We start from the raw sequence: 11,270 nt of genomic DNA, 5'->3' as shown, positions 1-11,270 counted from the left end.
CACTGGAGTTAGAGAGTTTTCTTCCCGGATTTCCGAGGACAGTTGGTCATTGCTGCGGTGTGGGTGGGCGTAGTATGACTCGGCCATAATGTGCCTATTTGCTGTGCTCTGTCACAAAGGCCTCATGCTTTTCTCTGGTCTCTCTGGAGCTCTGGACCTGCAGAGAAGAGGGGAGAGACATCCTGCCCACCTCCAGCAGGGTCTGGACCCAAAGAATTGCTGTACTCTCTGAGACACCCCCAGGCCAAGGGCCCAGCTCCACTGCCATGACGCATGGGCGGCTCACTGGTCTGGGGCTGGGCCCAGCCAGGTAGGGGCCCCCCAGGCAAGATGCCTGGGTGCCCGTGCTCTACCAAGGGAAGGACAGTCTTTCTGGGGTAGAAAAAGAGAGCCAAGACCCAGCAGAACCCAGCCACGTGTCCCTCCGCCCCCAGACATCTCCTGCACTGGAAGGCAGCTCTCTCTTAAGGGCACAGCCTCAGGAGTGCGCTGCTCTCCATGGCACCAGGCTGTCAGGGGAAGGCAGTCCCTCCCAACACTGCTGCTATTTGCACCTGAGGAGCTCCTTGGCACTGGTGGTCCGGAGCCTGTTTTGCTCCATCTTCCTCCACTCCTCGCGGCATGTTGTGTATGTCTCCAGGTTGGCCAGGACCTGTTTCACCCGCAGTGACTGGACACTGCAACAGCGCGGACAAACTCTCACTTGCACCCTCTCCAAGACGCTGCCTGCCCCAGAGCCTGCCCTCCCCCAGCCCCTGCACCCGTGCTGCCTTTGGGCCCCAGCAACTCGTCATGGTGGAACGAGCTTCAGGCCCACACCAAAGGCATTGGCGTCAGGGGCTCTCCCAGGGCGCGCCCGTGTCGGGGAGATCAGAGGAGGAAGCGTCTGCTCCCCCAGCCCCACAGGTAGTCAGTCTCTACCGCTCGCCTCTGCCAAGCCTTCCTGAGAGGTGCTGCACACTTCCTTGGGCTCTGTAGTCTCCAGTGGAGGAAGAAGTGCCCACTCCTCCTCTGCTCAAGGACGGTGGCAAGAAGCCTCCTTCTCATCCACCTTCTTTTCTCTCCTCCCGTCTCAGCTTGGGCCCTCTCCTGCCCAGTGTTTCTCACTGGTGGGAAGCGTAGCGATGTCTCGGGCCCCAGGTTTGCTCGGGGCACTTGCAGCCCACTGCTTTTCCTGCATGGGAAGCAGAGGCAGATGAGAGCCAGCAGCGTCGCCTTGACCAGCAGCGCCCTCCCGTCGATGGGGCTCAGGTTGGAAGGGCCCAGGTCAAGCTCCATGGTGAGCAGCGCAGGCCAAGACTGTGTGCAGCATGCAGGGAGGCCCATCAGAGCCCCCCACAAAGCACAGCGCACCCCCTGCCCTTTGGCATCTGTGGACAGCTTCCTCTCCCCAGGCCGTGGGCAGGAGCATGAAAGCCAAGTGCTGTGGGAGCAGGGAGAGTCCCTCACCAGAAGGAAAGGAGAGGGTGAACTTGTTTGGGAGGCTCGCCTAGGACTCCCTCTCTGTAGCACTGTATTTCTCAACCCGTCACGCCATCGTTTATGTCCACGTGGAGCACGTACCAGTGCTGCTCCCAGCTGGCCCTGCCAAGCAGGAAGCCTGACTTTGTCTTGCTCCCTCGCTTTCGCTTCCATGCTTCGCTCTGGACGTCTCCTCCCAGCAGGCAGCTGCACACTGCCAACAGCACAGGGAGCCGGTTGGAGAACAGCAGGAGCCTGTTCTCCAGCTGGTGCTCCCCAGGAATGGCCCCGTGCAGGCAGCACAAGGCAGTTCTGTGTCACAGTTCTCTCTCAGCTAGTCGTGAGCCTCAAGTCACAAGGAAGAAGAGAGAACCAAGAGCCGGGCTCCTCTGCTGGGCCACAGCACACCCGGATGGAGCTCAGTGTGCCCAGGCCCAGGCAAGGGCTCCTCACAGACAAATGGGAGCGCAGGGCATCACGCTGTCAGTTCCCAAAGATGCTCACCTTTCAGCCCTCGCTGAAGTCCTCTTTTCTGCCGCCAGACTACGGCCTCTTGTCTGGATGGGAGGCAAACAAATGTAGGAGAGCAGGTGCTCACGAGCCTCTGGAAGCACAAAACAAGCAAGCTTTTCACACAGCTGTGCATCCCTGAGAAACTTCCCACAAGACAGCCGTGCCAGCTGCACATGGACTTGCTGCTGCTGCTGTCTGGCATGCCTCCCTATCCTCGTGGCCAGGCTTCCTACGAGCACCGCAGCCCTCTCCACTGCCACCCGTTCCCAGCCCTCCCTTTCACGTGGCCCTGCCGATCCCTCAGCAGTTCCTCAACCCATTGCTTCCTCAAGTGCCTCTTTGACAAGCGGTGACCTGGGACACGTCAGTCCCTTTGCAGGATCTCTGGCACCAGGAATGTGGATTCAGAGTTGCAGTAACACGCTCCCACTTCTCTACACCACGTCTACATGGTAGTACGGCACCGCGCTGCAAAGCTGTTTCAGCCAAGCGATATTCTGGCTTCTCGTGGTTGGGCAGGAAACTACAAATAAGAAAGCCGCAGCAGTTACAAGAAGGGGCAGAGAGCACAGGGCTGCCCAGGGCCTTGTGGAGCTCGCCTCTGAGCTTTGGCTTTCTGGGATCAGCTGGGCAGGCCCAGCCACAAGCACCATGGAAAAGCTGCCCCGGGCTCCCACTTCTTCCCAGAGCATCTGAAGGCGGGCTGCTGGGCTGGGCCTTCGGTATGACCAAAGGGGCTGCACAGGGGGTCTCCTGCACCTCTGAACATGAAGGCCAGCCCAGGGTCCGGCCAGACAGACTGCTTTGACCTGGCAGCCAGAGAGTGAGCGGGAGCCCTGAAACTGTGCCAAACTCACATGGAGGAAAGCATCCAAATCTGCTTACTGCTGTTGGAAATAATCCAAGTAATTTTTGTCAGGACGGTATCTCTGATAAAAGCAGAATTTATTCACGATTGCAATGGCGGGCGTCCCGCAAGTAGGAGCGCACCTATGGACACAACATGACAGCCTTTATACCCTGTTTTCTCCCCCTTGCCTTCGCCCTCCCCTGTTTCCCTGTACCCTGTACCCTGGCTGGGTACTCCAGGTTCACAATCTTATCAGAAGGTTTACATTTGCTATTTACTTGTTAATTTATTTGTTATCTGGTGCCAGTCAGTAGTCATCCTGTTGTTTCCAAGATGTCTTCTCGGTGCTCTCCTTGTCCTATTGATATGGTGATTTTCTTTAAAGTCATTATCGTTAAACAAAGAGCACTGGGGGATGATGTCAGGCCTTCCCAATGTCAGGCGCTTCCTCGGGCATGCCATGGCTTGTCCTCTGGTTTGCTCTCGTGCAGGATATTCTTGCAGTGTGTATGACAAAATATACATATATACATATATACAGAGTGTGTGTTCCTGGGAAGGTTCGTCTATACGATAAGTGATGTAAACTTATCAGAGATCTTCCCCAAGTTAAGTAGAAGGACTCCCAAAAAGAACTATGATAGCGGAGATCATAAAATAAAAATAATATTATACAATTCTAATGCAGAAACAATTTTTGGTATTAAGGAGTTTTATTTGGTGTTAAGGAGTTTTATTTCCAATTTTGGTGACAGTTCTGGCAAGTCACGGACACAGCTCTTGAACCCCCGTGATTTCACAGATTGTAGGACCAATCAGCCCAAGGTGGGGCTGTATTTCTGCTGGGCACCCCTTGTCCTGATCAGTATGGACAGGAAATCCCACGCCGGGGGAGCCCTGCTCTGCTCTGTGTTGCCTGACACTGCAATGACCTGGTCCCCTTGGGCAGCAGCGGCACCAAACGAGAGGTGTTGCTGGTGTGCTCCTCAGGCAGGCTGCATGCAGAGTGAGATGTCAGCCAGGCTGTCTTCTCAGAGTTTTCCAGCACCAGCCTGCACATTTCACCTCTTAAACTGAGCAGTTTTTGTGACGTGGATCCTGGTGGACGTGGTCCAGACTGACTGCCGCTGGGCTCCTTGAACAGTCTGGTCTCAGAGCTCCAACACCATAGGGATGCTGTTGGTGTTTCCTGCAGGGCCAGGGTTCCAGAATGGCTCTGGAGGTTTGCTTGTGCATTTTCTGGCACTCCTCCTTTATCGGGGACTTTCACTGCTCAGTGTTCTTTTTTGTAACTCTTTGGTTCCACTGCCTTTGCTGGACCCATCTTCTTTGCTTTGCCTTTCGCAGTGGATTTTCCCTCTTTCTTTTTCCCAGGCTGTGTTTTGATAGAAGACACCTCCAGGATTGCTGGCAGCTGACTGAAAGGACACAGTAGGAGGGGTCCATCTGAGTGGGCGATCACTCTTCCTGGAGCCTCCATCGAGTTTCACCTTCCACAAGGTATAACTGTACAAGGAACATCTGACACAGAGAGACAGCAAATCATAAATAGAAATATAATTATGGCCATAGGGACAATGAGATAGAGCGTTCTTCGTTCCGGGGTTTGAGTGGCAGTCGTCACGGCCAATTGGAGGGGAGGGGCCGGCGGCGACGGGACTCGCTCGAAGGCGCCCGGAGGAAGAGGCGGGGGGAAGCGCGGCAACCGGTCGGCCGTGGGAGCCAATCGGCGTGCCGGGCGGGGCGGGGCCCGCCAAGCGGCGGAGCGGCCCGGTTTCGCTGCGGGATACGGAGGGGCCTTGGCGCTGCTGGCCCAGGCTCCGCAGCGTCTCTGGAGCCTCGCGGCCCCGGGGCACCCGAAGTCCCGGTTCTGGTAACGGCGCGCAGGCCCTCCTCCAAACCCCATCTCCAGGTCGTGCCCTTTCTCCATCCCCTCCTGCAGCCCTGCCGTTTTCCGTTCCCGGTCCCTTTCGTCAGCGTCTCCCTTCGAATCCCAGCCCCCCACCCTCTGAAGACCCCTCGTTTCCCGTGCACCCCCAGTGCCGTACCTTCCCTTTTCCGACGTTGCCTTTCCTCAAAGCTCAGCCCCTCACCCTGCCACCAGCCCGCCCGTTTTCCAGCCCCCCCGGTCCTCTCGGGCTCTCTCTTTTCCCAGCGATGTCCTCAAAATCCTGCCCCCCTTAACAACCTGCAGTCCTCTCCCCAAATGTCCTGTAAACCCTCTCCTGTGTCCCCCAGGATCTCCCATTTCCCAGGCCCCCCACTCCCATACCCTAGGGCCCCCTTTCCCCTCTCCTATGTCCCCCCTTTCGCAGACATCTTTCCATCCCATAGCGTTCTCATCTCGCGCCTTAATTTCCTCTGCTTTCTCAGACGCTTCCTCCACAAATCCTTGACCCCCTCACCCAAACACTTTAGGCCTTCCTCCTTCCCCTGGTCACTCCCCTCCATTTTTTCACCCTGTCTCCAGTGTCTCCCTGATCTCCTGGTATCCCCCCTTTCCCATCCCTTAGGACCCACCAGTCCCAAGCCGCCCTTTCCCACAGGTGGCTCTCAGGCAACCATGGAGGACCCACGGTGCCTGCAGGCCAACTGCTTCTTCCGTGGCAAGGAGCACAGCATCCAGCTGAGTGTGAGCCAAGCAGTGCTGGAGGTGGAGGTGCAGGAGCGCTGCAGCACCAAGCGCTGGCGGGGCCGCTTTGATGCTGCCTGTGAGCTGCCCAGGGGTCTCCAGAGTGGGTCCCTGAGACTCTCAGCCCTTGACGATCTCCCCTGTCCACAGCTGTCGAGGACCTGACACGCAAAACGGGCAACTTCAAGCAGTTTGGGATCTTCTGCAGCATGCTTGAAGCAGCACTGATGAAGGTGGGTCGTGCTGGTTTTGGGAGCCAGAGGGGGGGATGTCTGGGGATCCCAATCCTCCTGTCCCACTCCACAGAGCAGCGAGGCTGTCAGCCTGGAGCTGCTCACCTACAGTGACCTGGAGGCCCTGCGGTGCTGTAAGGCAGGGGTGGCAACACATGTCCCCCCCTCAGCCTCGCCACTCAGCAGCAAGCGGTACCTCATCCTCGTCTACTGCGTTGAATTTGACAGGTGACAGGGGGCACCATGCAGGGGTGGCAAAAGGTGGGGACACTGAGAGGGGGTCACCCAGCAGGGGCACCGAGGGGCCAAGAACGCTGGCATGGGGACAGCGAGGGGCTGGGCGTCAGTGTGGGGCTGGGGGCACCAAATGAGGAGGCGGCATGGGATCAGGGACATTGATGGGGGGACGCGGAGGGGCTGGAGATGCCAGTGGGGATGCACTGCGCCACTGAGGAGAGTGATGGGACAGTAAGGCTGGGGACCTGGTTGCACTGACACTGCGGTGTCTGTGTTCCTCAGGATCCACTACCCGCTGCCATTGCCCTACCGTGGTGAGGCAGACGTGGCTGCGCTGCGACGCCTGGTGCAGGAGCAGCAGGACGAGCTGGCACACCTGCGGGATGAGTGAGTGCAACTGCCCCACATGTCCCTTCTGTGGCATTATCAGTGCGACAAAGGGACAGCACACCGTGCGTTGCGCAGGCTGCAGTGGGCGCAGCAGGAGATGTGGAGGCTGGAGGACAAAAGGCTGCGGGATGAGGCCTGGCATCAGCAGGAGCAGCAGCGGATGACCAAGGAGGTATGTGGGATGAGGCTGGGGACATGAGTGTGCCGCTGCACTGTCACGGCTCTGCTATGGCTCCTTCTCCAGCTGGCAGAGGTGAAGGCGGCTGAAAAGATGCTGCGGGCACATGTGAATATGCTGACGGCTGAGTTGGTGGCATGCAGGAAAGGGTAAGGTGGTGATAGCGCTGGGAACAGGACCAGGAACAGCAACGTCACGTCCCCCATCCCCACATCACCACATCTGTCCTTCCCACAGGCGCAGCACATCAGCCACAGCACCAGGCCCCCCACGGAATCGCCACCGCTCTAACTCCCGGGACAGCCGCAGTAGTAGCCAAGGCCGCCTGCCACCACGGTCCCCATCTCCTGCAGGTGAGGGACATGGGGACGTGGAGACCTTCTTGGGACCCCTGCCAATGTTCTCCCTCCCCTTCTGTTTTCCCTAGGTTCACGGCCACCGCGCTTCAACCCCACAGCCTTTGTGAGAGCCCGCGAGCAACAGCGGCAGGAGGCTGAGCTCCGAAGGTCAGTGGTGCCACAGCTGTGCCACAGCGCCCTCACTCACTGACAGTTTTTTTGGAGGGCTAGGGGAAGGCACCTCTCTGCTCCCCAGCAAATGATTCCCTGGGTGCAGGCAGAAGCTGCCACGTGGGACAGTGTCAAATGGTGACGACTGTAAGAGGAGGTGCAGGCGCAGCTCTTCGGGTAGGTGGAGGGCACTTCGGGTTTGAGGGACACCCAGTGGGCCTGGGGCGCTCAGTACATCTGAGTGACACCCAGCAGGTCTGGGGGCACTTACTAGGTCTGGGTCTGCCCTCAAACCTTCCATCAAACCCTCTTTCCCTCCAGCTGAAAGTTTCCAGAGCCAGCGCTCAGCACTGAGCTCAGGCAGTGAGGCTGGCACGTGTCCCCAGCGCCGCAGGTCAGTGATGGCATTCCCTCTAAGCACTGCAGTCCTCTCCTGGCTACTGTGGTCTGCTTGCACTCCTGCTTTCTTAACTACTTCTTTCCTACAAAGCAGGGGCTTGGGGGGTCCTAGCACCCGGAGTCCACTGAGTGCTTCATCCTGCAACAGCACTAGTGTGGTGAGTGGCTGGAGGGGCAGTGGTGACAGCAGGGAGTGACAGTGACACCGGGAGGGGGAAACCAGGTTGTGTGCCATCACCACCCTCTTCCCCTACAGGCATCTCACCTGGATAGGGGCCGCAAACAGCAGGGGAAAGGTGAGCCCCTCATCCTGCTCTTATGCCACCCCCCTGGCCTCATTTTATTTTTTTATTATTTTTTCCCCCACCCATTTTTCTTTCCTCCCTCCGCAGAGAACCTGGGCACAGAGCCCTCAGCCACACTGTCTGAAATCGATGCCCGGCTTCAAGCCCTGCAGGTCTACATCAGCACCCTGGGCACTCACACGTGAGCCCCCCAGGGGCCACCAGAAGCTCGCCTCAGAGGGACCAGACCCAGGCATTGGTGTGCCACGAGGCCACCAGTGCCCAGGCTGTGTCCCGACTGTCCCCCAGAGGGAACAGCACTGGCAGGATGTGGTGTAATAAATACCTTCATGGCTGTGCGGGACAAGTGGTCTGTGTCCTTATCCTTCTCCTCCCCCCTGCTGACAGGATGGGGAGTTGGCACCTGGCTCCTAGCCTGCACTGTCCCATGGCCTCACACCTCGCCAATGCCCCTGAAGTCTTGGCCTCAGGAACCATCCTGAGTCTTCAGCTGCGATCCTCAGGGTTGTGGAGCCATGGCATTCAGGAAGGGCTTGGACTGGGGGGGGGACCTTACAAGCCCCTCTTACTGTGGATGGGTTACCCCCTACCAGATCAGGATGCCCAGGGCCTCATCAAGGCCTGACCTGGAGCACTTCCAGGGACGGGTCAACCCCAGCTTCTCTGCACATCCTGTGCCAGTGCCTCATTGCTCTCCCTCCAAGAAAAGAATTTTTTCCTAACCTCTAACCTAAATCTCCCCTCTTTTAGCTTAAAACTCTTCCCCCTTTTCCACTCACTATCAGACCATGTAAAATGTTGATCTCCCTCCTGCTTTGTAAGCTCCCTTTACATATTGGAAGGCTGTAATGAGGTCTCTCCCCAGAGCCTTCTCTTCTCCAGGCTGAACACCCCCAGCTCCCGCTGCCTGTCTTTGTGGTAGAAGTGCTCCCGGCCCTCTGAGCATCTTTGTGGAACTGCCCTGACACAAATGCAACAGCATAAGCCTGCACTTTGCCTTGTTAAACCTCAGTAGGTTCCTTTGAGCCCCTTATTCAAACAAGCCTCTCCAAGTCTCTCTGAACAGCATTCCCTCCTGCATTATCAACCGCAGCGCTCAGCCTGGTGTTATCAGCAAACTTGCTGAGTGTGTGTTCAGTCTTGCTGGGTTATTAACAAAGTTGTTGAAGAGCACCGGTTCCAAGACAGAAGCCTGGGGGACACCACTTATCACTGGCCTCCACCTGGACAAAGAACCACTGACCACAGCCTTATGGCTATGACCAACCAACCAACTCCTTATCCACAGTAGAGCCTGTCCAGACGTAGATCCATATCTGCAATTTGCAGATAAGGATGTGGTGTGGGACCGTATCGGAAGTCCAGGTAGATTACGTCAGCTGCCCTTCCTTTGTCCACCAAGGCCATCACTCCATCACAGAAGGCCACTGGATTCGTCAGGCACAATATGCCCTTGGTGAAACCATGCTGGCTGTCTTGGATTGCCTCATCTTTCTCGTGTCTTAACATCGCTTCCAGGAGGATCTGCTCCACAATCTTCCCAGGTGCAGACATGAAGATCGCTGTCCCACAGTTCCCCGAGTCTTTTACCCTTCTTAAAAAACGGGTCTGATGTTTCCTTTTTTCCAGGTGGACTTCACCTGACAGTTACAGCTCTTCAAACATGATGGAGAACGGCTTGGCAACCACAGCAGCCAGTCCTGTCAGAGCCCTGGGATGCATGTTGTCCAGACCCATAGGCTCGTACACGTTAAGTTTTGTAAGGTGGTCTGAAAACTCTATTTGATTCAGCGTGCTCTTATTTTCCCAAGCATTGTCAGAGACTTTTGTTGTTGTTGTTGTTTTTTTCCCACTTGTATTTGGACGAGGCTGTCCATGACTGTGTGCAGATAAGATTTCCCACCATCACTTCTGCATCTGATCTCTTTAGAGAAGACGCTGATAGAAGACAAAAATTACTGACGTCTCCACAAGACGTTGAGATATAAAACGTTCCTTTTGTTTCTTATGTCCACTGGCATGGCAAGCAGTCTAGTCTGTCACATCAGCAGTCAACACATACGAGCAAGAGGGTAAGTGGGGCTGGCTTGAAATGATGGGAAGGGCAGCAGTTTCAGTGGCAGCTGTGGAAATGGCTGCAGTCCAGTAGCAAAACCATTCTCACTTGGGTCAGTTGTCTGTGTAGCTGCTACAGAGCTGCACGATGCAGGGAGCCAGGCACTTGCTACTCTGTTTGTATGAGACAGCAGTGAATAGATTGACCATGCAGGATTTTGGTGGCTGACATCGCCTCCAGAAGTGTAGGGGTGCTTTGAGTATCGAGGGGCCGGGGTTGCAGGCAATCTTCCTCCAGGGACACATGTCCCCTTGGGTTGCCATTGCCTGAGGGCATTGGGGCTGTGCCAGCCCTCCCAACAGTGCCAGGGCAGGTGGCAGGAGCTTGGGGCGGGTTGTGCGTCCCCCGGTTACATCCCCCACAGCTGATGGCGGCATTCGTGATGTGTCTCCGTGGTTGATTCCACATCCCCACGATATGGCCCCGTGGTGGCTGATGTGTCCCCATGCTGGGCGATGCGATCCCACGGTGTGTCCCTGTGGTGAGGACATGCTGCTCGTGATGTGTCTCTGTGATGTGTCCCCATATTGGGTGATGTGTCCCCATGCCACATCCTCGTGTCACCTTACTCAGCTGCTGGGTGAAGAGGAGGCAGCACTGCTGCAGCACCTCCAGGCCATCCAACAGCTCCAGCAGCACCGCATCCCGTGCCATCATGGTGACTATCAAAACCAATGTGTTCACTGGAAGACCCTCCCAAAATAAGCAGGTAAGCAGAGGAAACTTGCCAATACAGGCGTGTAAGCAGAGGGAACCCGCCAGTACAGACAAGCCTATCAAAAGAAGACACGTCAATGTAGGAACGTATCGAAACAAAGCGTGTCAACGTGAGAGAAGCTACCAAAGCGACCTTGTAAACAAACCTCGTGACGGAAGACCTTACCAAGATAACTGGCACAGCCAACCATAAAGAGCACCCTACCAAAGCCAAGCCCACAAAAACATCCTCTTGGGTACCATACCAAAGCGATCCCTGTGAACAAATCCCAACATGGGAGATCCCACCCGGTCAAGCTCCCTAGTAAATACACACATGGGAGACCCTACCAAGCATCCTCTCACGTAAAGACAATGACGTAGTAGATCCTGCCAGACCAACCTTGTAAACGAACTCCATAATGGGAAATCAGACCAAAGCAAATCCCATTGTGATTGATAGCCCCTACCAAAACCACCTTCGTAAAAAAAACTCCACCAGGGGATGTTTCTATGGTTCTACGGGAGTCCTGACCAAAAATAACCTCGTGTAAACAGACACGGAGATCATACCACAAAAGAACCCCATCAGCGCGACCCCACAGGATACTACACAAACACTACCGTCCTCACACTTCCGCCCGCCTCTGCCGCCTCGCTCCCTGCCACAGCCTCCTCCAATCGAAGCCGTGATTTCCGCCGTTCCACCAATGGAAGCACGCGTTGCGGCGCGGGGCGGGACCTCGCCGGG

At 56.4% G+C, this 11,270-nt stretch overlaps 1 protein-coding gene across 5 annotated transcripts; it reads left to right on the top strand.

Annotated features, from left to right (window-relative positions):
• The first annotated feature begins 3,519 nt into the window (after positions 1-3,519).
• CCDC61 (coiled-coil domain containing 61) lies at positions 3,520-11,208 on the top strand. Of its 5 annotated transcripts, none has more exons than XM_048958707.1 (14): positions 3,520-4,697; positions 5,371-5,535; positions 5,607-5,689; positions 5,763-5,917; positions 6,209-6,313; positions 6,392-6,488; positions 6,561-6,643; positions 6,732-6,847; positions 6,922-7,000; positions 7,110-7,180; positions 7,325-7,397; positions 7,494-7,560; positions 7,659-7,698; positions 7,795-11,208. In XM_048958707.1, exons 2-14 carry the CDS (start codon positions 5,388-5,390, stop codon positions 7,890-7,892), a joined length of 1,215 nt encoding a protein of 404 aa, XP_048814664.1. In that variant the 5' UTR covers positions 3,520-4,697; positions 5,371-5,387; the 3' UTR covers positions 7,893-11,208. The 5 variants fall into 5 exon arrangements, with proteins under 5 accessions (XP_048814664.1, XP_048814663.1, XP_048814661.1 ...); XM_048958706.1 differs by having other exon boundaries at positions 3,522-4,697; positions 5,338-5,535; XM_048958704.1 differs by having other exon boundaries at positions 3,522-4,736.
• The last annotated feature ends 62 nt before the right edge of the window (positions 11,209-11,270 follow it).

This window comes from Lagopus muta, chromosome 12 (genome assembly GCF_023343835.1).
Source record: "Lagopus muta isolate bLagMut1 chromosome 12, bLagMut1 primary, whole genome shotgun sequence".
In the NCBI taxonomy this organism is placed as follows: domain Eukaryota; kingdom Metazoa; phylum Chordata; class Aves; order Galliformes; family Phasianidae; genus Lagopus; species Lagopus muta.
This window is presented reverse-complemented; position numbering and strand designations above follow the sequence as displayed.